Source organism: Letharia lupina (genome assembly GCF_014066315.1).
Source record: "Letharia lupina isolate WasteWater1 chromosome Unknown contig_3, whole genome shotgun sequence".
Taxonomy (NCBI): Eukaryota; Fungi; Ascomycota; class Lecanoromycetes; order Lecanorales; family Parmeliaceae; genus Letharia; species Letharia lupina.
The window spans coordinates 1,715,163-1,739,617 of NW_023502972.1; the positions used below are offsets into that span (position 1 = coordinate 1,715,163).

General features: G+C 50.6%; 7 protein-coding genes across 7 annotated transcripts; 3 read left to right on the top strand and 4 right to left on the bottom strand.

Moving 5' to 3' along the window:
* Positions 1-2,710: 2,710 nt before the first annotated feature.
* HO133_007365 (uncharacterized protein) lies at positions 2,711-5,682 on the top strand (the record flags this gene model as incomplete). Its single annotated transcript, XM_037298256.1, has 3 exons — positions 2,711-2,993; positions 3,050-3,935; positions 4,044-5,682. The coding sequence occupies 3 exons, from the start codon at positions 2,711-2,713 to the stop codon at positions 5,680-5,682; spliced, it is 2,808 nt and encodes a 935-aa protein (XP_037156891.1).
* A 649-nt stretch (positions 5,683-6,331) lies between these two features.
* On the top strand, positions 6,332-8,109 carry HO133_007366 (uncharacterized protein; the record flags this gene model as incomplete). The annotated part of the gene is made up of 2 exons (XM_037298257.1): positions 6,332-6,718; positions 6,790-8,109. The coding sequence occupies 2 exons, from the start codon at positions 6,332-6,334 to the stop codon at positions 8,107-8,109; spliced, it is 1,707 nt and encodes a 568-aa protein (XP_037156892.1).
* A 3,471-nt stretch (positions 8,110-11,580) lies between these two features.
* HO133_007367 (uncharacterized protein) lies at positions 11,581-13,857 on the bottom strand (the record flags this gene model as incomplete). The annotated part of the gene is made up of 4 exons (XM_037298258.1): positions 11,581-12,815; positions 12,880-13,066; positions 13,117-13,137; positions 13,819-13,857. 4 exons carry the CDS (start codon positions 13,855-13,857, stop codon positions 11,581-11,583), a joined length of 1,482 nt encoding a protein of 493 aa, XP_037156893.1.
* Positions 13,858-14,878: 1,021 nt separating this feature from the next.
* HO133_007368 (uncharacterized protein) lies at positions 14,879-15,859 on the bottom strand (the record flags this gene model as incomplete). Its single annotated transcript, XM_037298259.1, has 1 exon — positions 14,879-15,859. One exon carries the CDS (start codon positions 15,857-15,859, stop codon positions 14,879-14,881), a length of 981 nt encoding a protein of 326 aa, XP_037156894.1.
* Positions 15,860-17,167: 1,308 nt separating this feature from the next.
* On the bottom strand, positions 17,168-19,279 carry HO133_007369 (uncharacterized protein; the record flags this gene model as incomplete). Its single annotated transcript, XM_037298260.1, has 5 exons — positions 17,168-17,380; positions 17,512-17,685; positions 17,736-18,882; positions 18,941-19,037; positions 19,096-19,279. 5 exons carry the CDS (start codon positions 19,277-19,279, stop codon positions 17,168-17,170), a joined length of 1,815 nt encoding a protein of 604 aa, XP_037156895.1.
* Positions 19,280-19,666: 387 nt separating this feature from the next.
* HO133_007370 (uncharacterized protein) lies at positions 19,667-19,989 on the bottom strand (the record flags this gene model as incomplete). The annotated part of the gene is made up of 3 exons (XM_037298261.1): positions 19,667-19,711; positions 19,767-19,814; positions 19,864-19,989. 3 exons carry the CDS (start codon positions 19,987-19,989, stop codon positions 19,667-19,669), a joined length of 219 nt encoding a protein of 72 aa, XP_037156896.1.
* A 1,017-nt stretch (positions 19,990-21,006) lies between these two features.
* Positions 21,007-23,904, top strand: HO133_007371 (uncharacterized protein; the record flags this gene model as incomplete). Its single annotated transcript, XM_037298262.1, has 6 exons — positions 21,007-21,585; positions 21,638-21,990; positions 22,044-22,213; positions 22,266-23,179; positions 23,228-23,751; positions 23,814-23,904. 6 exons carry the CDS (start codon positions 21,007-21,009, stop codon positions 23,902-23,904), a joined length of 2,631 nt encoding a protein of 876 aa, XP_037156897.1.
* Between the last annotated feature and the right edge of the window lie 551 nt (positions 23,905-24,455).

Sequence of the window (24,455 nt, forward strand, 5' to 3'; positions counted from 1 at the left end):
AGGTGCTTTCCTTAATGCCGCCTCTCGGGTAAAATGTTTTGGCTAGGACTGGACCCCTGAAGCTTACGGGTACATATGGCAGTCCTGCAGGAACAAGAACCCGACCACTTTGATAGGTAAAGAAGTGAAAGTCTTTGACCGGCTTTAGCGCTACCCGATGTTCGGGTGTGTAAATCTATCAATTTGGGTCGCTTCGCTCCTATCAGTGGACCTTCCTGCTCTCAGAAGTAGGGACCCTATATGCACAAGGCTGTGCAGAGCTGAACGTTGATAAGAAGCTTATGTCAACCGAAAGGAAGATGCGAGCGAAAGAATTGATGGCTCGCGTGCGAGGCTGCGGGCGAATTACTAATTCATACCCGAAAGTATGGATCCTTACCGAATCATACCCCTACACCAAAATCCACCCAAATATGGGTTATGATTCGCTAATTTGCTATTGCTTGGGGTATGATTTGGTGAGGATGCGTCCTTGCCATAGTGGTAGCCTACTTATAGATACAGCTAGGTGCCTATTAGAAATTATTCCTCTAGGGCCCCCGGGCATGGCTTTTAAGCTAGCGGTAGCTTGGTACCTTATATTTGCATTTCTACTCCGGGCCGATCACCTAGCTAGTGAGACCCCTAGAGCTAACCTGGGTATTTGAATCTTTTAGGGTAAGAGGGCCCCGGAAGCGTCTGAAGCGTAGTGGCCTTCGAGGGGTCGAAATTGCCCCCACTCGATTTTCATCTGATGTTTTCAGCGGTTGGAGAAAATCCCTTACTTCTATGGTCAGACAGGAGGCCACTTTTGACAACTTACAAATCATACCCCATATTTGGGTGGATTTTGGTGTAGGGGTATGATTCGGTAATTCGCCCGCGAGGCTGCGGAGAGCTGAACAATGATAAGAAGCTTACTCATTCGAAACGAAGATGTTCGCAAAAGGATTGGTGGATCGCATTTGTGGCTGCGGAATGATGGTGTGAGACATGCATAAGGAGCTTGCTGCGCCGTACACGGGACTTGTTCAAAGGATTGCAATCCAGGCATAACCGAGGTGCGATCATGGGAGATGCGCATCACTGTGATGCGTACATGAGGCCTCACCCTTGCATCCAGTGAGAGCCATAAGATTGGAGGTAGCCTCCGTTACTCTGTAAACATGACGAACCGAGCTGATTGCTGTGGCGAAAATGTTGAAGTTGATGACGGCTTATTGTTTTTCTATGGAGGAGTACTGCTACTTGTAGTCCTTGCCAAGCATAACAGGGCTGAGATGCTGAAGTCCAACAGAAAATCCTCCGCTCCAACATGGAGCAATCGCCGGTCGAAATCTTGTGAGCCTCAATCATGAGTGACAAAGTAAAGGCTGATCACCTAATTCAAGCTCTTAAATCGGAGCAATCGACCTACAGACTCCATCTTCGTCCCGTTTTCTTAGTATCCTTGTACGGGATTGAATGAGGTTTCCGGGCTTCCACAGACGTAGTAGACTGTAGAGCTTGTCAAGGTGGTTGCAGTGTGTGTGTTTACCGTGGACAACAATTCATCGAAGAGCGGGGGGCCAGAAGCCTTGGCAGGGCCAATCACTCTAGCCCTGTAGGAGCATAAAGGAAAGGGTTGGACGGCGATTATAGAGACTTGAGAAAATTCTCGAAATTTTTAAATTTGGGCAGTCCCTCTTCGCAGCCCTATACTCGGATTTACCTAAGTATGCAATCTGCTGGGACATGCAATCTTTCATTCTACATGAAAAACGAAGAAAATATGAATTATGGAGCGTGGAGCGTGGATCACGATTTTCAAAGCTTCAAGAATTCTTGTGGATAGCAAAAGAACCCGGATTGGCACCCGTACCAAGACATCTCTTTTGTGCGAGACTGCTTTGAAATATTCGCTATGGAAGAAAACTTCTCTTGCTTATTCTCTACAACTTTGAGACCAAGGTTTTATCACGACAGCTAACCACAGGACAAGTGAAGTGGATTCAAAAGTGCCACTCGGGTTTTGTCACGTTAGATTTGAGGGCTAAGATTAAGGCTCGCAGGCCAATCCGGGTTTTTTGCTACCCGCGAGACACTTTAGCGGCCGGACTTATCGGACATTGCATGTCCCAGTCACTAGGTAGGTGAATCCGAGTAAGGCTGCTCGGCGCTCATAAACTCACGATACACGTACCAATAATAAAGAGATTCTCAAGACAATGGGCAGGCAGAAAGACTATTAGTTAGCTGATTAAATGTATTCAAGCCTCTTGCGCCGTCAGAGTGTTGAGATGCACGTTGATTCTCAATGGTGTTCTCCGTTCAGCCTTCATCTGATCATGGAAAACGTCGTCTGATCCTTCCTTTTATGCTTAACTTTTGCTGCATGCTCTTACAAGAGAGGGGAACATGACGAACCGGCAACCCCACCACAAGGCCCCTTTCCCCTAGCTATTGCGATTAATGCGTGATTCGTGGGTCATGTCCACTTACTATTAGCATATTTGATTCTTTACCGTCAGATTTTGAACCGCCTTTGCGGTTATCGATGCAGGAAAGGAGTCTGGATTTGGGCGTTCCAACGAGCGTTTGCCGCCCGCTCATGCAGCTCCTGCGTTTTGGCCCCCTCTGCTCGAGAGCGTTGCTGTGGTTTTTCCCGCAGAAGCTTCGATGCCCCATCAGCGTTCATCTCGGCGTTTAATGAGTCTCGTGCCTGCGTTTCTCGTCTTCCATGGCTTCCGCAATGTTCCTGGGCGGCCTGCCAATGAGTGCCTCGCTAGCTGACCTTGGCTTCGAAGCGTTGAGCCTCTTTCAGCGCGTCCAAACTGTAAATAGCGACAAGACATCCCAAGACTGGCCCGCAGCCTCATTCACCGCCGAAGCCGAGCGATTCGAGCTCTGGGCTGTGAATCTGGGGCTCTTCGTCGTAGGCCATGGCTCTCTGGACTATCGCGTTCGGGAGGCGGATAGGCTGGCGCAAACGATCCGGAGATTCTTGCAGGAGCTGATGGATTCTCTGGCCGAAGGTGGGCCGTCCCTTGTTGGAACGCGCATGTTAAATCGCTGACGCAGGCTCCAATAGTGATCCAGATGCGCATCGGTGGCGGCGATGAGCAGTCGCCCGATGATGATAATAATGATGATAATGATGATAACGATGATGGAAGTGGTGATGATGATGATGACCCAGAGGCAGAAGAGTCAGACTCGGAGCCTTCCAGCGACGATGATACGGAGGAATCGGACTTGGATCTCCTTCTAGATGGTGTCCGAGACCCAATCGACCGACTCTACAAAGTGTCAACCAAGATCCGAAATCCGTCATCCAGGCTCGGCTCATCCAGAGCGACGAACCACCAGCAGATCGACGAAGAAACCGGTGTCGACTTCCTGCGCGCTATTGAACAAGCCGACTACGACCACATCAGGTCGCTGTTCCTCCAGTACCAAAAGGCCAGGGCGCTCCAGGAGCGTGACACGGTGGAACCCACCAAGGATACGGTTGGAGGAGAAGATAATGGAGATGGTGTCTGGGAGCCGATCCGGACCGTCCTATCTCAGCATGGAGCCGCCGAATTCTTTCTCATTCGCCGCGTCGCCCGCGCAAACGTGCGCCGAAGGCAGCAGTTTGCGTATCGAAAGATGCATCGGGAGAAACTGGCTCGTCAAGCGAGGGCCTCTATATCTACACAAAGCGTTTTGACTCCAGGGACCGAGATCCCCTCCCAGCCCTCGTTCGACAGGCATGTGTCCAACAGTTCGTTCATACCCCAGGCTGAATTGGCTCCTCCTGCGGCGTCCGTCACAACCGCTACGAATCTGAACCTGGCCCGACTCGAACTCGTGGAGAATCAGTCGATGTTTACGGTATCCGAGTATGCTCCTTCAACGTGGCAGCCGGCCCGAGATGCAGTGGCTTTCCCTCCCCCACCAACAACGCAGTCGGGTGAAAAGTTCTTCGAATGCCCGTACTGCTTCACTTTTTGCTCTAGAGGAGCTCTTGCCGCTAAGGCGTGGAAGTAAGGAGGACCTTATGGAAGCACTGACAACTACAACAGAGCTGACGCAATTCACAGGGCCCATCTTATCCACGATCTCAGCCCTTATATCTGCACATACGAGGACTGCAGGAACCCAGACCAATTGTACGACGACCGCCACGACTGGGCCCACCACGAGAATTCGTGCCATCGGAAGGTATGGCGTTGTCCGGAGCACTCGGGTCAAGTGTTCACTCTGCTGGGGACGTACCGAGAACATCTTCGCAACGAACACACCGACTATGGTGACGATGCATCGGCGAATCGAATTATCCGTGCCAGTGAATCCATCATGACGGCTACAGACAGGCCTTGCCCGGTATGCTCGATAGTCTTCGACACTCCGAGAGTACTGCAAAACCACATCGCGTTGCATCTGGAGAGATTTTCCCTCTTTTCGTTGCCGCGATCTGTTGCCTGCGGTGGCGACGACGATGACGACGTTGCTGATGCTGACTCGGACAAGGCCAATGGTACGATTGAGGACTCTCGGGACGAGGATTTTGAAGGGGATTTGGACATTAAGAGTGAGAACACCGGCGGTGAAGTCGAAGAAGGCGGGGAAGCGAGCGAGGCGCCCGAGAGCAGAATTGAAGTGGCGGAGGAACCCCCCGACGCACCCGATAAGAAAGCATCTGAGGAAGTAAGTAGGTTGCCCGAAGCCAAATTCGAACTCACTGAGGAAGCGGTTCTGGCAATCGACAGTAAAGTCGACGTGGCCGTGGAAGCGAAGAGTGCTGAATCCGAGGATAATTTGGTGGTGACCGGGACGACAGTCAACGTATTCGAGGATCACAATACTCCGGTCTATATGGTGGCGTTCTCTCCAGACGACAAACTCCTAGCCTCCGTGTCTGATGATAAGGTGGTCAGGCTCTGGGATCTGGAAAGTGAAGCAGCGCCCACACCCCTTAAGGGGCATAAAAGCGGATTCAGGTCTCTAGCATGGTCTCACGATGGCCGGACAATAGCGTCGGGATCATACGACAAGACGACCAAGCTTTGGGACGTCAGTACGAACACATGCCTCCATACGCTTCCGGGGCACGGAGGAGCCGTCAGCGGTCTTTCTTTCTCGTCGGACGACAAATTGTTGGCCTCTGCATCTCACGACAAGACATGCAAGCTCTGGGACGTGAGCACAGGAACGGCGCGTTTTACTCTCGAGGGACATATAGCTGGTGTCTTCTCTATAGGCATCAGCTCCAACGACAAGTATATTGTGTCGGGGTCCAACGACAGGACGGTTAAGATCTGGGACCTGGCTACGGGGGCACTACTTCACACGCTCAAGGGCCATGGTCGAGTGATCTACGCCCTCGCATTCACGCCAGACAGCCAGATACTTGCGACCGCGGGTAACGACTGGACTATCAAGCTTTGGGATTTGGGCTCAGGAATGTTGCTTCGCTCCATCAAATCTCATGAGAAAGGCATTACCGCATTAGCATTCTCGCCTGACGGCTCACTTATGGCGTCTGGGTCTTATGACTACATGATTAAAATTTGGGAGACGACGACTTGGACAAATGTCGGTGTCCTTAGAGGCCATTCAGCGGATGTCTACGGCGTAGCATTCTCACGGGACGGTCAGCGGATCGCGTCGGGATCTCGCGATAGAATGGTAAGGCTCTGGGATCTCAGCCTTGAAAGACGAGCGCTGCCTGTAGATTGAGCTGCGTAGTGGTTAACGATGAAAAGCCGATTGCCTTGATCAAAAGCTGATGCAGCGCACATGCTACTAGCCCTAATAGATTGGGTGGTACCGTGGTACCGAAGGTCTACGTGTGCAGCTTCGCAGAAAATGTCTCAAAATTGAGCTGCTATCTCTCTCGGGCACGTTTTCGATCTCGATTAGAATGGCAGACGCTAATGTAAGTCACCTACGCGGTGTTCTTTACTAATTCTTATATAGATTAAGAGATAAATAACGAAGACGCGTATAGTTTCGATAGATATATATTTAATAATCGTCAAGGTAATCTTTATAGCTATCTCGCTATTATTACAACTTATCTAACTATTATTTAATCTATATAGAGGATAGTGAAGAGTTTACGCGTATAGTTTACGCTAGCCCTACTTTATTATAGCGTCTGCTATTCTAATCGAGATTAGGTATATTTTTAGCTCGACGAGCCGCCCCCACTTGCCCCCTGCGGTGTCTGAGCCCCTTATAGTAAGCACTAGACAGGCCATGGTGGAAGCGAGTCCCGCTACCCCGCTCTTAGGGTCGGTAAAGTACCTAGCAATGATGGTCCCACAACTTTTTAACTTCGTTGCTACTTATCTCATAAAGTTCTTTTCACAAGCGTATCTCGTTCATGTCAGGCTTCGAAGTTGTGGGCATTGCGCTAGGGGTTCTTCCGATAGTGCTGCACTCCGTCGACGCGTATAAAGACAGCATTCGCCGGGTTGGAACGACGATTCGGAAGCGCAAACATGTCGAGAAACTCGCCCGTGCGCTCCTCCTTCAGCAGCAAATCCTCGAGGAAACCGTCAAGTCGGTCGTTCTCGCATGCGGGTGTGAGAATATCGGCGCCTTGGAGGAAGACCCGTTCGGGTATTTCAGCAACGAGGACGTTCGAGAGCGGGTAGAGGACTACTTGGGGCCGAAGAACAGTATCGCCTTCGTTGGCCTGCTCACGGCGAGCAATGACATTGTCAAAAAAGTCGCCGAGAACATATCAGGTCTTGTACCGGCGCACCAGGTAAGGTTTCAATTTCCAGTCCCAATAGTGATCCGCCATATATCAGGATTCCACGCTAAGTACAGTCGCAGGAACCGACAGATGACCTGGTTGCTATCATCAATGCCAATCAAGAAAAGACGAGTATACTGGTCGATCTGGCTCCACGGGTGAAGCTGTTACTCGGAATAACTGATATCAAGGCCACCATTCAAGAGATTGATGATGGCACGGCTGCGCTTGACCGCTTTTCAAGGCTCACCTTGTCAAACCGCCAGACCATCCAGAGCGATTCTTCCCGAAAGGCGGTCAAGCTCGCAAAGGCTTTCCGCCATATCCGGACCTTTGCTAGCACCTTGTATCTCGCCATCACCGACGGCTTTCGAGAAGAATGCCACGACAGTCACGAGACGAGGCTGTATCTCGATGACCGGGTCGACATTGCCGCCGACATCTTGCGACGGGTTGGAAAAGCGAACTCCGTAACCCCCCTCATGATCTTTGACCTCGTCTTCACCGCCGGCACCTGCCCAAAGGAGCGAGTCTTTTACGAAACTGTCGTGCAAGTATTCGACGAGGATGACTGCGATGACAATTTCAACCTCTCACTAGACAACCAAACTCGTCGGGATAGCCGCCCAAACACGCTGGTAGGACTGTCCTTCGTGTCGCAGAGGGCCTCATCGCCCTCGAAGCCTGCGATCGCCTCGGTCGCCAGCATCTGCGCCGCGATCAAAGAAGCCGGCGGCTCCCAACGCCGCATCTCATTCGCGCTCGTGGGCAACCAACCCATCGGGACCATCTCCGACAACGCCTCTCTAGCCCATCAGCTCCAGGAAGAACCTAACGACGCAATCTCCCTCAAGGAGATCCTACAGGCCGAAGGCACCCCCCTCCCCTGGAAATTCCGCATGCTGCTCGCTCTCCGCCTCGCCTCCAGCCTACTGCAGCTCCTACAGACATGCTGGCTCGATCGTGCGTGGTCCAAGGACGTCGTCTTCTTCCTGGTCCGGCCCGGCGCACAGGCACAGGTCTTTCTCAACCGCCCTTTCGTGCGGTGCGCGTTCGGCGGCTTGCGGACGGCGTCGCGCAGCATCGAGCCCAAGGTAGCACTGCTCGAACTTGGGATCCTGCTGCTCGAGATCTGGCACAAGACGACGCTCGAGGCGCGCTTCGGCCTGGAAAATGCGCCGACGGCCTACTACGACCGCATGGCGCGCGGGGTCGAGTGGCTCGACGACGTCGACGAGCCGCTGCCAGACCTGTACGACAAGGCGGTCGCGCATTGCTTGCGGGTGAATATTAGCGGTGATACAAGGTTCTTGGACTGGGAGGATACGAAGCTCTGGAGCGTGATCTGTGGGGATATTATTGTGCCGCTGGCGAAGATCTGCAAGCAGTGGAGTGGGTGAAGATATGATACACCGAAAGTGGGAGTCCTCACGAGATGTGGAATGGTGTGTCAAGTCTGGCGAGCGCCTCGATTTTGACAAGATAGTGTCTTTTTCCCTATATGCACAGATCGCCTAGGTCGAAGGGATGTTCTACGCTATGGGCTAAGGCGTTGCTCAGCCTCTAGGACGGAGTCAGATCTGCGGGATGTACGGTAGTGCTTCCATAGAATCGTACCATGCTTGTCCAACGTACAGCCTTGATCTCTGCGAGCCGGGTTCGCATATATCTCATACCCGAGCGCAAGACGACTCCCATGCCTATGGCATAGACCGGAGTGCGACGACCATCTACCGGCGTGGGTAGATGGGGCGCAAAGCATGCAATGGCTCTGAAAAGAGACAGACTCGAACGAAGAGCTAATTGCAGGGTACCAAAACAGCAGTCTAAAGTAGATGGCTGGGCAAATTACACTAGGTATGGGATTCTTACAATTTCATACCCCATCCTACAATTCCATACCGCCAATGGGGTATGAATTTGTCAGGATACCATTGATAGGGATGTGATTTTGTAAGTTGCCGTCTATCGGGCGTGTTGGTGTTGGGAATTATCCCTTCGGGGGCCCTGCGGGGCCCCTTGCTGTCGTAGGGGTGTCTGCAGCGTGAAAGTGCACGGGTTACTAACGATTGGGCCCTAAATACCCTTCTAATCATTTACAGGTATAGGGACAACTACATCTACAAGTTGGTGGTATCTTACATTTTCATACTCCAAGAAATGGTCACTTACAAATCCATACCCCAAAGACTAGCAACTTACAAATTTATTCCCCCGTTTTTTTGGTGAGGGGTGTGAAAATGTAAGATGGGGTATGAGTTTGTAAGGATCCCATGGTTTTGGGGTATTAGCGTGTGCAGAAAACGTTGGAATACTTGGCACTGAGAAAATCACACACACACCACCAAAAGTAGTACTGAATAGATGAATCTTCTCCCATATCGCATTCTACCACCTTCCTCATCATATTTGAAGCTCCTGTATATCTCGCTTAGCCAATTCCTGTTGTTTCGAAATACCCCTCGCAACGATCAATAGACGATATCTGCCTCCCTACTCACCAGATTTCAATCCTATCGAGCTCTCTTTCAGCGTCTTAAAGGCATGGGTTTGAAGACACTTTCACGAGGTATGGCCTCAGTTCTAAGAGAACTTTAATGATTTTTTACGATATGCCGTGAGGAGGAGTCGATGCGATTGTTTTTTAAGGGAGCATTTCAAGTATAGTGCTATGGGAGGCTATATCTTTTAAACGGATATAAGAGAGTTAAATAGGGCTCTTAATGAGTGCGATATTCAGATAGATTTTGAAGACTAAACTACATTTGCTACTGCTGCTATTACCCCAGAGTTATTAAGGCCTTCGCCTATCGCTATTGAGGCTTAAATATCTTCAAGTCTGCTTTAAAGCCTCTGGCTAAAGCATCAGGAACCCCTAATTGTATAGCAACACGATACATAGTGGAGGAAGGTTGAAGAATGCGATATGGGAGAAGATTTATCTATTCAGTACTACTTTTGGTGGTGGTGTGTGTGATTTTCTCAGTGCCAAGTATTCCAACGTTTTCTGCACACGCTAATATGGATTTGTAATTGGTCCGGAGATGGCTCGTGCTGGACACCTGTCTTTGGCAACATCATGTGCTCCACTATCACCCAGTCCTACGGCGGTGAATTAGATCTACGTCGTATAGGTGACCGGCGAGGATGATTCCTGTAGACCAGGACCGTCCTGATCGGCCCTTTATCTTCTGCCAGGTTTTTGTCATCGAGTCCGGTCCGCTTCGTCTCTTTCATGAGCGATGTGGGGTCTGCGATGCCCCCCAAGGAGCACTGATCGATCTACTTTCTACCATACTCAGATCGAGATTTTTCATTTCAGCTTCCTGGTTCTCCCGGGAGAGTCCAGAGACCTTGAATTATCACAGGCGCTATTGAGACTAATTCGTCTAGCTGTTCACGTAGCAAACGGCCAGAGAGGCGACCTCAAGCTCGCTGTGTGTTGTCCGCTATTGGGGGAATAGGATTGGAAGCTATCATTTTAAGGGCAGTCAGTGCGGTCAGCAAGAAATCCGATTGGGGTGCGATGAACTTGGCAACGTGTGCTTGGCCTTACAATGGAGAGATTCATCAATCCCTCGCCAGATCGACAGGGCAGAGGTTCTTGGTTTTGAAATCAGTTTTTTCATGCTCAACGATGTTACATACATATCGAAGTGTAGACAGTGCCAACTGGCGCTCAGATCAGATTGCGCTTCTGCACGCAGCACTCTACCCAACAAAGAGTAGACATTCAACTACATTAAGAGCTGTAAAGCCTTTTTTCTCCTTCAACTTTTTCAGTACTCCGCCAAAGGTTCCCTTACTTCAAGGTGACGGGTTGTGGCTCCAGTGATGAGTATCTGTACCGTATATTCACTGGTTCTCAACGATCAGGTGCTTTCTCCCCACAGCGAAAGACAGACGACGCACGTGTCGATGGTAATCGAATGGGAGGAGTTATGTTCCACTTGACAGGCAGGGGTTCCATCAATTGCGGAATCGAAGTAGATGGAGGCGCGTTGACAGTTGATTGCGGCGCCTGTTTTTTGACGTCCTCGGAGGAATCTTGACTGCCCGACCGGTCTCCAAAGCTAGCCGGCGCTGGTGGCGCTTCTTGGCCATAGCGGACGAGGTTTAGAGAGTTGTGGGCAACTTCCTATAGGCCATATACGTCGTTATCTGTCCGGTGGTGGGAAGTTGACTAAGTCTGCTACTACCACAGTAACATGCCGCAAAGCCGTACGAGATTTGGAAAGTTCGAAATCTGCTCTCCGCGTCGAGAAATCGTTCCTGATTGACGTCCCCACCTCCGCCTGACATTTGCGTCGGCGTGTTGTCGGGGTTATAACTATTTCTTTACTTCAGTGGTGTCCTTGAGAAATGTCTCGAGTACCTTGTGATAAACCCTCTCCTCTCCGAAAAGCTGGTCGAACATCCTTTCCCAGCAGTATATGAGATCTCTTCTTTTCTGGTATCCAGCCAATATCGCGGAAGCGCAGTGTCATTGCTAGTCGTACTGACTCCAATCTTGAAAAGCAACCGGCGGACGACTCGCATTTCCCCAAGGTAAGTGAAGATATGCTGGGTAAGTTGGGGGTATATAGAATCTTTTATTCTTGAGAGCTGCTCCGCTGCCCTCACACTTCATATAATGCCTTCTCCCTTCTTCTGTCTTTAGGATTTCGATCATGAATGCAAGCAAACCCTCCCTATGGACCTTCTCATATCTCTTCCCACTTTCCCGAAAGTTCAATTAATATGTGTTGAAAAGCGTATAAAACAAATATTGGGGTACATTTTTGGGGGGGTTTCCAGGTGGTGAATCATTCAATTTTGACGGCGCAATTAGGCGGATAGGTGCCAGCGAACAGGTGAATGGGCTTATACTTTCATATAGGTACCCTGTGTACGAATGCTTTTGGTCGAAGCTTCCCTATCCAACCCCCTAGACACAGCAGCAGAAACACTCCCGTAACTGCACTCAAAAGTCCTAGGCACCACGTCGTTGTTTGCCAACCAGCCGCGTTGCGGATGAGGCCTGCGAACAAGGGGCCAATCAAGCAACCGGCCGCGTAGGCAGCATTGACAAGGCTCCATCCCGTGGCAATGACGGATCCCTTGATGGCTTGCGGGTCATTCTTCTCCGCGTCTGCAACAGTGGCACCAATCTCTGCAATAATCGCCGGCATGGCAATGGCCATCGCCAGGCCGATGATCACCAGGAGAACGCAAAGCAGGGTCTTTTGGCTCAGCGTGTCCTCCGTGACAAGACGTAAGAGCACGTAGGCCGGGGTGGCCAGAAGACAACCACCGGCTGCGAGCAGTCGTCTCCCTTGCTGATATCTATCGGTTATCGCGCCGAAGACGGGCTGTAGGAGGGATGGAAGCAAGATTGTGATGAAGATTAGACCCTGTCCGGTCTGCTGCCATCCGAAGAGCGCGTTGACGACCAGGGGTAGAGTGCTGTCGAACGCGACGTTTAAGCAGGACTGCAGCAGTCCACCAGCGAGACCCACAAGCATTCGGAAGGACAGCAGAAGCCTTAGTATTGGGGGAAGCTGGTGGTGCAGAATTTGACTTGGAGGAGGCGCCCCATTGGTCGTCTCATCGTCGTTTCCTGTCATCGTATAGGAAGTATCGGAAGATTCGGGACACGGAGTCAGACTCACTGGTGAATCGGACTCGGGACGAACATCGGGTATGTCAGGTTGGACAGTCTCGGCCTCCAACCACTTCTGGGCAACTCTCTTCTCGATCATGACGAGCCGCAGCACGGCGTCCACGCCCAGCATGGCGAACATCAGTCCGAAGACGGCGTAGTATCCACCGTGGGCGTAGATGACGCCGCCAAGTAGGGGCCCTACAATTGGTCCTATACTCATTGGGATGCCAATGACCCCGACCGCTTGGCCGATGCCTGCCGGGCCAACGGTATCAGTGAGAAGAGCCAGGCACACGACCCATAACACTCCCGCGGATGCACCTTGAAGAAGGCGTCCTGCAACCCAGAGGCCGATGTTTGTCCCGACGGCAAGAAGCGCCGTGGCGCCTGTGAGACAGACAAGACAGAGCAGGAAAGGAGTGCGACGGGACCCCATGCGATCCATGAACAAGCCAGCGGCCGCTGGAAGGGTTGAGAACACGTCAGAGACCAAAAACTCTCAACGGCACAAGAACAGTAGACTCACGGGATATTGCTAGTGTTGCGCCGCCATAGATGGCCTGGAGAATTGAGTTCCATTTCTGTACTAGGGCGTCGTATCCATCAGTAGAATGACCTGAGGACAGAAGCCGCAGCGTGGCAAAACTCAACGTACAGTCTTTCGGGGACACACCAGCTCTTTGTATTAAGGCGGTCGGCGTGACAGGGACAAGCTGTGGTATGTTAGCGTAAAGGATGACGGTGTGGGTTCAAGCGGGCTTACCATGCCATAGAAAAACAAGTGCTAAACAATTGTTCGTATTAGCAGAGATTCTTCAGAATGAAAGGTCGTATTGAAAGCTATCCACTAACTGTGAAGATGCCATAACACGCAATAAAGATAATGAAGCGAGGCGCCGAGCGGATTTTGAGGAGGAGAGGCGGTCTGGAAGAGGATGACAGGCTCAGTCGGCGTGCCATTCGAATTCTTCTCTTGGGGGGGTTCAAGTTTGCCAATTCCGCCGAAGGGATGAGATGTGAAATCGAGCATGGACAAAACAGCATAGCGGGCAGACATGGTCCGCTCAAAAGAGAAAGTGATACGTGCCCAACTCGCATTCAGCAGCCTCAAGATTTTACCTTGACCACCAGGTATACCGTACCGTAGATCGTTTTCTTCGCTGGCCTTTCCCCTCTATTTGGCATGCAATAATGACGCAGTGCTGATAAGAAGCTGTCCAGGCTACGCGCGGAGTCGCGGAGCCTGTCTCGCCGTGTTTAGCCGCCTGCAGGCACCCTACTTTAGTTACTTATAAAGCTATAACCTACCTTGTAAACTAAGAGCACGTAGCAAAGGTCATGCATATAGGGAAGGACCAGGCCATCAGACGATGTTTTCAAAGATCAGATAAGCCTGAGTAGAGTATGTTGTCTAGAATCAGCCTGTAGGCTGCCGAGAAGGACTTGTTTGACAAAGACAACCTACCTGCCTTATCATCGTTGCAGCGGTCCATGCAACATGCATGGCTGCAAATCGTGATCCTTACGAGCTGAACTGCGCTTTGTGCTTTGAGTCCGATGATGGATTCTGCTACTCGGACCTGACTAAAAGCTCTGCTACAGTTTACATGCCAATTGTGAATTCGACACTGTGGGACATTTCGTTGAAATGAACCTTTTAATTATGTCGTTGTGCGATGTCGATATCGAAGAGACCAGACACCAAGAGGACTACTCCTGCCCGCTTTCCAGCAATTCGGGACATCTGGCTAGATAACTTCGCCGGCTTGCATAAGGATATGAATTGTAACTGATCCTCATGCTTTCCTCCCCTGCTTCTTCTAAGTCGTACCCTCGACAAACCTCTTGCGCCATGCTGGGATTCTCTTCATACGATCCGGATGGAATCCAATCTGTCTCTTCATGGTCTAAACCATCAATTGATAGAGCTTGAGACGACCGATCGAACCGCATCATCTGAGCCTATATCTGTGGAGCCCGATGATCAGGAGCAATGCGAGCAGAAGCCGAGACGCCAGCACACAGCCAGTTGGTGGATCCTGCAGTATCTGCCATTAATATTGTACGGCTGCCTAATCAAAGCAAAACAGCGTTGTTGCATTCTCTGGGGAAAGCGTGACGGTCCTATAGTCCGATTCATTGGCTACCTCCTCCCAGTAAGACTTTCTTTCGGCATCCTCCAGCCGAGCTTCAGTCAAGTATACTGGGATGGCGCGACGACAGGGTCGATCTCTTGGAGGATGAAGTCTTGACAATTGATTCACAAAAGACCAACGGGATTCTTTCCTTACTACAGATTACCGCTAAAACAAATGATATAATGATTGTCATCTTGCTGTCACAACTGGTGCTGCATTACCTCAGGCGAAGGATTAAAGTGAACAGCACGGCATCAAGTCGGGTTTCATTAACATAGCCATGTACCTCACCTGTCCCACGGTCTCAAGCAAGAAAAAATTGGTAATCCAGATGAAAACGACGCCAAACCGAAAACAACCCCGGCATCATCTCCAATCCAGGACCCCTCAACCAACACACTCCTCCGCCTCGGCGGTGTACAGCGGCGGCCCATCCAGCTTTTCGACAACCCCGTGACCAACCACCGCACCTGCCTCCGCATCCATCGCAGGACTCCGCGCATCGCACGCAATCTCCGCGACAGAAACCGTCGTCTCCTTCTCCTCTCCGTCCCTCTTGAACCCGAAGCTGCGCATTTTCTTGTTCATGACGGAGACCTGGGAGAAGAGCGCTTCCTTCTTCGTCGGCTTCGGCTCTGCGGCCGGGCACGCATGGACGGAAGGGGCGGGTGGTTCGGTGGCGGTTGGTTCTATGGAGACCACGCGGGTGTCGTGGGTGATCTCGACGGCGGTGTTGAGATTTTCGGGCTGCGAAGGTGCTGCGATGGTGTTGGTTGGTGCTGGGGCGGGGACGGGTTTTCTGGCGATACTGTGCGAGACGATGACGGGCTCGGTGGTCTTTTCATGAGTCTGTGTGCGTTCCGGAGAAGACTCTGCAACTTCTACCTCTTCGGCAACTTCAGCTTCCTCAGTCTCAGTCTCAGCATCAATTTCTTTCGTCTCGACCAGCTCCTTCGTCTTGAACAGGTCCTTCTTCTTCACATAGTCCGTAGTACGTTTCGCATTCTTCTCAACATTGATGAGCCCAAACGACATCCCGGCCGTGGTCCCGGCGGCGACTCCCAGCGCAATCGGCACCGCATCCCTGTATCGATTCGGGTGGGCCGTCCATCCCATTTCGTTCATGCGAGCCTCCATGGCTTCGATCTGCATGCGTTCGGTTCGGTACCTGCGAGTGGTTGAGCGCATGCTGAGAAGGCCGACGCCAGATGCGGTGTTGATCACGGCAGCGGTGCTGTTGACATAATGGTCGATTTTGAGGTCTTTGTGGAGATCGCGCAGTTCGCTTTCTGTGAGGGTGGAGATTCGTTCGACGTATTCTTCTTCGGGGGACTTCTTGGTCTCTTTTTTGGATTTGGTGAATTTCATGGTGGTAGCTTATGGGGTTTAGGGGAAGTATGAATCACAGATGGAATGAAATTGAATGAAATGTCTGAAGAGCGTCTTAACGAGCGATGTACTTCCCACCCCTCTATCCCTCAGCAGGTCGGCATGGGTCTTATACATCGTGAGAGGACTCTGGAACCTAACCTGAGCCGCATAGCGGCATTCAGCAGGCAAGGCTGATGCGGTAGCGCGTTGACCATTGCCAACTCGGGACTGAGGAAAGATTCTTTTTCGGAGGTAGTGAATCATCTGGCAGAGCTCAATATAGATCTCGCTATACGCGGTAAAAATAACATAGACCGAGATCACACGGCTGGGCAAGATGGTTCCATACATAGACCTCAGCAAGGTAAGATGCATACTGATCACTGACAACCCGAAACATGGCTTGGCTGCGGCCAGTAATCTTCGAGCCCACCGGAAATGGCACAGCGTGCAGCATTGCGGACAAGGCTGAGAATCTAACCGATCAAACACATTCATCACCGTGCGAATTTTCAAGAACCCTGGACTCACAATGTCTCCAACGATCTTGTTGCAGACTGGGTCGTGGCAAGGCGGGATACGCTAGAACTTACACAATTCCACGCTAGTTATGCATCTCGGGCAAGCTGAACATGCGGGGTCAATCGTTTCCATATTGGGTACGTCGCATTACCCCCCAGATGCTGGCACGGCACGGTTCGGATGAACCGTAGATCGATCAGTCTCTGCGTCGGGAACGCCAAGGCTGTGTTTTAACCCGTTCGACTTTCCTTCTTCGAGGGGAACTCGGCAGCGTGATCACGAGCGGCAGGCGGCCACGTCTTGCGTGGAGATGAAGGACACTATGGTGGTGGCCGTGGCTTTCATCTGGGGGTGCTTGACTAGTCTATCTGTACTCGTAGAGTATCCGTGTTCCATCGACGTAGCCAAGGTTTAATTTCACATTGATACGAGGAGTTGAAGACTGCAATAGACCTTCTACTGGTGTTTGTCTTCTCGCAGCTTATAGATTCAGACGTCTATCAGTCATCTCAATGTTGTTCGGATCGTTCAAAAAATTGTCATTCCAGTCCACGTGCGAGAGACGCATTCAAGGAATGGCAACCATCCACCTTGCGGCCGCCAAGACACAAAGTCTGATACGCAGAAGATGCCACAGTGACTTCATACATAACGGGTCCCTTATTCGTTCTATGAAACTGTGACCCCAACAATGGGTGATATCGCAGACTGTAGCGGTGAGACAATGATATCTGCCAGGATTATGCATAGGCGCAGAAAATCGAAGGATGCAGCATTGGAAGGTCAGACTTGCCAACCAGCAGCTTTATGGTGCTTCTTCTTCTGCTTCTCATGACGCATCTCCCAGAAGTGGAAGCCAGCCCAGAAGAGAAGGGTGACGACGGTAAGCGGCAAGCTCAGGGCGAGGTAAATTTGTACGGGATTGAGATTGGCGTAGGGATTCGGCATCCCGCGCCCGGTATAGTCTGATTGGAAGATTTCGGTGCTCATGAGTGTCTAAGCACGGGCAGATTGGCAGTCAGCTTCAAATGTGTCTTGACTTACACTGAACAATGACGAAGACAAAAGGGATGAGTCGCTGTCGTGCTGTACACCACGAGGCTTACCGATAGAAAATTCTGACCTACAGATATAAAAGTTCCAGGCAAGAAGAACAGAGTCACAAGGGTGATGACCTTCATTGAGACGGTTTCGACCTTCGTTTTGCGGGCGATGTCATTCATGTCTTCGGTCATCGTGAACATGCTCTTCGTTGAGTATTTGTTCGCTTGAGTGTTCTGGTAGTCGAGAATACTGTGAAGCTGGTCTTTCTTAGCTTAGCTGATTATTCGGACTGCATGATCTGCTTTACCAAAGTCTTACGGTCTTCAAGGAGACGCAGCAGTGTCTCGAGCCTCAGGATCTGCGTCTGCATGTCATTCTCGAGTCCCCCGATACGGAGCTCGAAACCATCAATCGCGTCCTCGCAGTTCTCTACCCGGTCTTTTGGGAAATCCTTCCGGCTTGAGATCGATCTGTAGTATCGTTTCAATTGAGTAAGAACAATGATATTTTGCTTCAACACCAAGACAGCCTCGTTGGCCTTTTCTGCAACATTGTGAACTTTCCGCAACTTGCCAAAGGAAAAGTCGCGGGTTTCGTCCTCAGCTTTGACGTCGTTCGGTTTGAGCGGACTCTCTGGCTCCTTGTCGCCGTCATCATCATCATCGTCCTCATCTGGAGGCAAGGGCTGTGAAATGCCAGTATCTGGATTCTCGTACGTCTGAGGAGCGGAAAGTCGTTGCTTCATGGCCGGTTTGAGGGACCTCTTTTCGGTCAGATTTGTCCGCGTCCGCGAGAACATAGAATATTTAGATATGTCAGTATTGGTACGCGGATTTAGTGTAAACTGGTCCGTGGCTGCCGCAGGAACAAATGGCACATAAACAGGCGCCGAGAAAGTCCTTCGTGTCATGCTTTGGAATTTTTCCTCGAGGGAATTGATGTACCATCGCCAGTTCTCGGCTGACCAGTCGCAGAAGATCAAGTGGGTCTCCAACGATGTCTCGAAGGCTCGCCCCAATGACTCGAAGTCCGACGGTTCATGACGGCCCCGATCGCTGATCGCTGATTCTATACGTTGTTTCATTTGCTCATCACCTTTGACGATGATCCAACTTGTCCGCACCTCGTTCATGTCAAATGAATGATGGACAGCGCAATGGCGAATGGACCAGCCGTCGGAATCTGATGGCTCGACCGACTTCAAATTGCAGCAGATTTGATATCTCTTGTCTACAGGCCGAGCGTTAGGAGCAGGAGCATTATTCCGCCGACGCTCAGCCAATTGTGTTCTCTGACGAAAGCCACTGAAGTAAAAGTCTTGTGCGTAGGACTGAAAGCCAAACGGAAATAGAAATTCAACAAATTCAGGCATAACCTGAAAGTGTGTGAAGCACAGCATGAGCATTTCTCGTGAGATCTTCAGCTTGTCCCTCGAATGGGCTGCATGTATGAAGCTACAGTCAACTTATCAGTTGCTGATACACTGCAAATAGGAGGTCGGGTATTACTCACAGAAACCTGCATTGGTGATTGTTTGGGTTCCGGAATGGGAGGATCCCCAGATGCTCTCTCAAGCGCTCAGTACTTTTGATACGAGTCGGCCAAAAATCTGGCGAGTTCGTCAAGGTTGAGGCCAACTCATCTCGAGGAAATGACTTTATCCATACCTTTTGCGCCCTTAGCCAAATCCAAAGAATCCAACGCTGCTTGGGCCTCCTCGGCGAACAATCGAGGCGCTTGCGTGTTCAATTGGTGGCTAATGGCGTCCAAGGCGAAAGGGGTAAGTGTGCGATCAGCTACATTTCGAGGGTAATTTTTAGCGTCATGATACGACGTCAGCGACGGTTCCATTTGTGCCATGAGTACGAGAGGACGGCTGAAGAATTCAAAGCCTTAATAGTTTTGGCAATGGAAGATTTTTACCGCTTTATATTCATAAACCGTAAAGCTAGCCTTGGACGCTGTGCAGCCTTAAGACAGTGGCTAGGGCAAGGACCTGCGGATGACTGGGATCACCGCCCTATTTTGGATCACAAGGCTGTGCCGCCGTGCTCGCTCCTCCTACCGTTTACCAACGAGCCAAGCAAACGCCTCTCGACCCAATAATCATGTACCGGTACCTCGCTATCCAAATTCCAATAGGCCGTAACTCGTGAACAAGGCCATGCGCAGCCTTCGTTTGCATCATTGCGCTTAGCCAAGGCATCTCGGAGTAGAGTACTCGGCCACTTCAGACGGCTATGCTTTCGGCTTGCGGAGCTCTATCAACTTATTCTTCTCGTCCTACATCCATGTCAGAAGGAGGACTGCTCGCGCGCGAAGAGGGAAGGAAGGCAACTTTGTCAAGAGCCCGGGGCACCCAGAAGCGGAATTCATCGCCCTTGCGCTGCGCCAAGTCAGTCGATCATCCATAACCTCGCATGAACGCCACGTGCCCTAACATAATATTTGTAGTGTCCCCACTTTCGATCCAGGAAGCCACCGATGATGTTCTCGTCAAGTCGATAATGATCGATGTAATCGTACTGCCACACTGCATTGGCAGAAACTGACTCAGACATGATTGAGGCTCAAGTCTCTGTTCGCTAATTTGCGGGTCGATTTCAGGGTAGGATTCAAGGCTTGACGTCTGGCCACTTGGCGAAGTAAATCTGCCTTGCGATACTGTGTGGGTTGAGAGAAGGGTAAAAAAGGAGGAGAAAAAGGAAAGTGACTGCGTGGCAAGGGTGTGTGTGTGGACTGTGTGGGAATGAAAACATCAGAGAGCTGCGCCAAAAGCAGGGTGGGGCTCTTAAAGTATCTTCAAGGCTCCCAATTATTATTATTTTGAGCCGCACAAGATTTACTTTAGGAAGTCCCCTAGAGTAAGCGCTCGGCTCATGCATTAGTTGCTACTGTACTTTTAGCGTTGCACGTACTTCAAAGTCGATACTAACTTTACTCAATAGCTCGATGTTACATTAATATTGCGGCGCACGTGGACAAAGGCGGAAGAAACAGAGCAGCATTCAGTACTCCCTACCCTAGTATTAGGTACTGATCCCTACACCAGCCACGCTGTAATTTTTGTGCAGGATGAAGGTTCGAGTCTCGACCTTTGGAAAGTGGGGGATAAAATAAGCTAGGGTTCGCCGGAGCCTCGATGACAGCGGTTGGTCCAGCCAATAGCGCCCCCGAAGCGTACTTTAATGCTTCATCGTGCCCACAGTCCACACGCACACTTAGCTCCGGGACTACTCATCGCGATTTCGCTTAGCTCCAAGGTAGGTACTAGTACTTTACCTTATCGATAGGCTATCTCGGAGCCGAAGTGCGATCCCCCCGAGTAGCCTGGTGGGTAATGGTTAAAGGTAAGCAACTGTGCTGCGAATACTCCAACGAAAAAGAGAGGCACAGCCTACAACAACCTACAGCCTCGAAGCTGCTTCGCCTTCTTCCCATGCATTCAATTTCTATCATCTTTTCTCCATTCGTGACTCAGGTTTTGCTCATGTCCAATGACCAAGTTGTGACCCATCATCATCTCATAAATACTGCCACTCGACTATGCCATCACCTACCTCTCATGCGCCTCTGCCATGGTCCAATCATACGCCCAACACAATGATGCTCTCCAAGCCTTCCACAAATGGACGCGTTCTTCGGAAGCGCAAGTGCCAGGGATTGGGGGTCCTGATTTTGAGACGACATGCCGATTCATTCCCCGATCAAATCTGGCAAATTACTTCAAAAGACCTCATCAAGTTGAGAATCTACTCGACGCCGTGCTAAAACCGGACGAGAGACCCGCAGTAGAGGCGAATTATGTGCGGGAACATTATCTGCAATCTTTCGCAACCCTTTTGTGCATTTCAGAGGGGGCCATGATTCACCACTTCCAGCAATACAAATCCTTGCGGGACCAGAAGTTGCCATACCGCACCCGACCAGATGATTTCCCTATTACAACGCCGGATAAGTTTGAGGAATTCAAGGACGCACAATGGCAATTTTGCGCCTCGAACCTCGAATACAACATGAATGATCGCTTCAAAGAGGAGGACATCCTGCCTATAACACGCAAAGAGAAGATCGGAGAAGGGGGAAGCGCCATCATCTACAAAATTGTGGTTGACGAAAACTACAATTCGCTACGACCGCGTGGTCATGTCATACCGGTATGCTCGGCTCCTCTACCCAATAGACTCGCAGTCAGCTGAATGGAAGCAGAAGCGCCGCCGCCAGCACAAGAACACGTTTGTTCTGAAAACTTATCGAGCTGCGGATGCTGAAGAAAACTACAAAGCTGAGCGTGACGCATACATGAAACTGAGATGGGCGGGAAAGCCATCTCCTCACATAATTGCCTACTACGGTGGCTTCATTCACGGCGATTCATACAACATCATTTTGGAGTATGCAGACCAAGGAACCCTAGAGGATTTCATGAGAAACACGAAGTCGCCGTCAACAATCGAAGATACCGCAATATTCTGGGATAGGCTTTTTGGTGTCACACATGGCATAATGACCATTCATGGTAACATTGGGAACTACAGCTCGGTATCTCAGATCATAAACGGGTATGTGTTGTGCCCAATCCGATATCTATCACCTCTAATGTTTTTGCCAACAGCTGGCATCAAGACGTTAAACCAGCCAACATTTTAGTATTTAGTGGAAACGGAGATTCACCATATGACTGTCATTTCAAGATCGCAGACCTTGGACTCGCTCATTTCAAACCCAACGTCTCCCAGCCAAATGATCCCTCAGACTTGGACGCCTTTGGTACTCGCGCATATGGTAGGCCGGACCTTTAAACCCGCCTTCTCCAATCTGACTGATGAGCGCTTAGGTGCACCGGAGACTTTCAGATCCCACATAGACATGGAAGCTTCCCCTTTACAAGTTACACAGGCCGTGGACGTATGGTCGATTGGCTGTGTGTTCAGCGAAGCATCGGTTTGGGCTCATCACGGCTGGAAAAGAGTTGTTGAATACAGACGTCAGCGAAGCTTGGAGATCAAGGCTAAAGGAGGTGATGAGGGTGAACACGTCTTTCACTTTGGTGGCAATCTCCTCGACGCGGTTGACAACATACATCAAGATATATTAAGGGCAAAACAGACCAAGGATCATATTACTCGGTCAGTAGTGGACCGCCTTGTTGTTGAGATGTTGCAGCATGAGACCCGGCCCCACGCTATGTATCTTTTCGATAAGTCAAAGCGACTTATTAAAGATGCCGAAAAGAAATTCGATGTCTCTGTGGTTGGGCTCGTGGGAAACATTAATGGCGAGCTTGTCGATTCTAACGAAGCCAGGGTCGGGGCTAGGAGTCCTCCTCAAGTCCCACATGACCATTATCGCGTACGAGGGGAAAGAGAGTTGCCACTGCGGGAACCTCTTCCGCCTGACGACGATTCCGCGTGGTCGTCTTCGTCTTCGAGATCGCAATCATCTTCTCACAGGCATCACCATAAGTCAGCAAGCCAAAGCAGTAGACCACGCAGCACTGGTGCCAAAGGAAGCTCACCAGCTGGCGCACAAGGCTCACATGTCATTCCTCTCCCAGCAACCCCGTCTTCAACCGTTGCTAACACTCATCAAAATTCTCCGCAGCAGCATGTACAGCAGCCTCAAGAGGAGCCGGTACGACCTACTCTATCCATCAATGAAGGCCATGAATGGAAGAGGAAGAAGAAAAGTGGTGAATATACCGTGTTGCGTGGAGAGGAAAACCTGACTTCTCTGGATAAGAGAGATCATGTGAGTCATGTCCTTCCAAGATTGAAGCTCGCTAAGAGGTGGCTCTAGATTTTTTTGATTGATACCTCTGCCACGATGAAGCAGTACAGTAGAGAAATAGAACGCGTCATCTCATTGTTGGCATACATGGTCAAGAAGTCAGACAAAGACGGCCTCGACATCTTCTTCACCCAGAGCCGGAAAAAGGTCAATTCGCGGAAATCCTCGAAACTCTCGTCCTCGATACACCAGGAGCCCTTCGTGGGGGTGTCAGACATGCGAGGAAGGCTACAAAACATTCTGCAAGAGCATATAAATAAATTTGGCACATTGATTTACCCCCCGAGAACGGTGTACGGACGTCAACCTCCTCCGCAACCGCAAAGGCCCCTGAGCTTCTACATCCTGACAGACGCTAAGTGGCAGCCCACTGACGTTGAGGGTCTCATCAGAGACCTGGTCCAAAGTATGATTGCCAAAAGATGCCCTAAGGAACATGTTGCCATCCAGTTCATCCGGTTTGGCGATGATCAAGCGAGCATAGATAAGCTTGATAAACTAGACCACGGTCTCGGTCTCAAGGCCATTGGCATGTAAGCTGACTCTGTACCTGCTTTTGTTATCCATTGACTGATGGACCGTTCGCAAAATTCAGGGATATTGTGGATCACACCTACTGGGATGGCAACGTCTGGAAGCAGCTGCTAGGCTCCCTCAACGACTGGTACGACGATGATCCGACCTAAACATCTAACAGCTTCTCTCGTGTGCTGTCCCAAAAGGACAGCTCTATGCGTCACCATCTTCCATGTGCAACACTTTTCATCACCGCGAGCGGCGTTGAAACTATTCCCGAGGAGGTAATGGGGCATGGGTAATGCATGGAATGATACCAGGCCAGATCATGTGTGTACGAGTCTAACGGTAATCATGAGTGAATGAGTGGGAGGTAAATGATCACGCGCAGACGGTGGCCCAAGTGTTGGAACCATGCATTTGGGAAGGTGATGGTGTGATCACTAGAGTGCCTTGTATATATATCATCAGCACCTCGACCGAACAGCGGGATACCCTGACCGAGTGTAGCATTCGAACAAGCACGATTTCAATGTGCCTTCCCAAGTCTCAATTCGTGCCGCTCCTACTCCCGCTTCTAGCTCCACTAAACCCACTCCCAGTCAGTATCACATCCCACGCATTCGTCGTCGCATCCAACCATGCGGCAATCACCCGGATTTCAGGGTACGTATCCCGCTCTGCCAAACCGCCCGTCGTCAAATCCGGACACTGAGAGCGC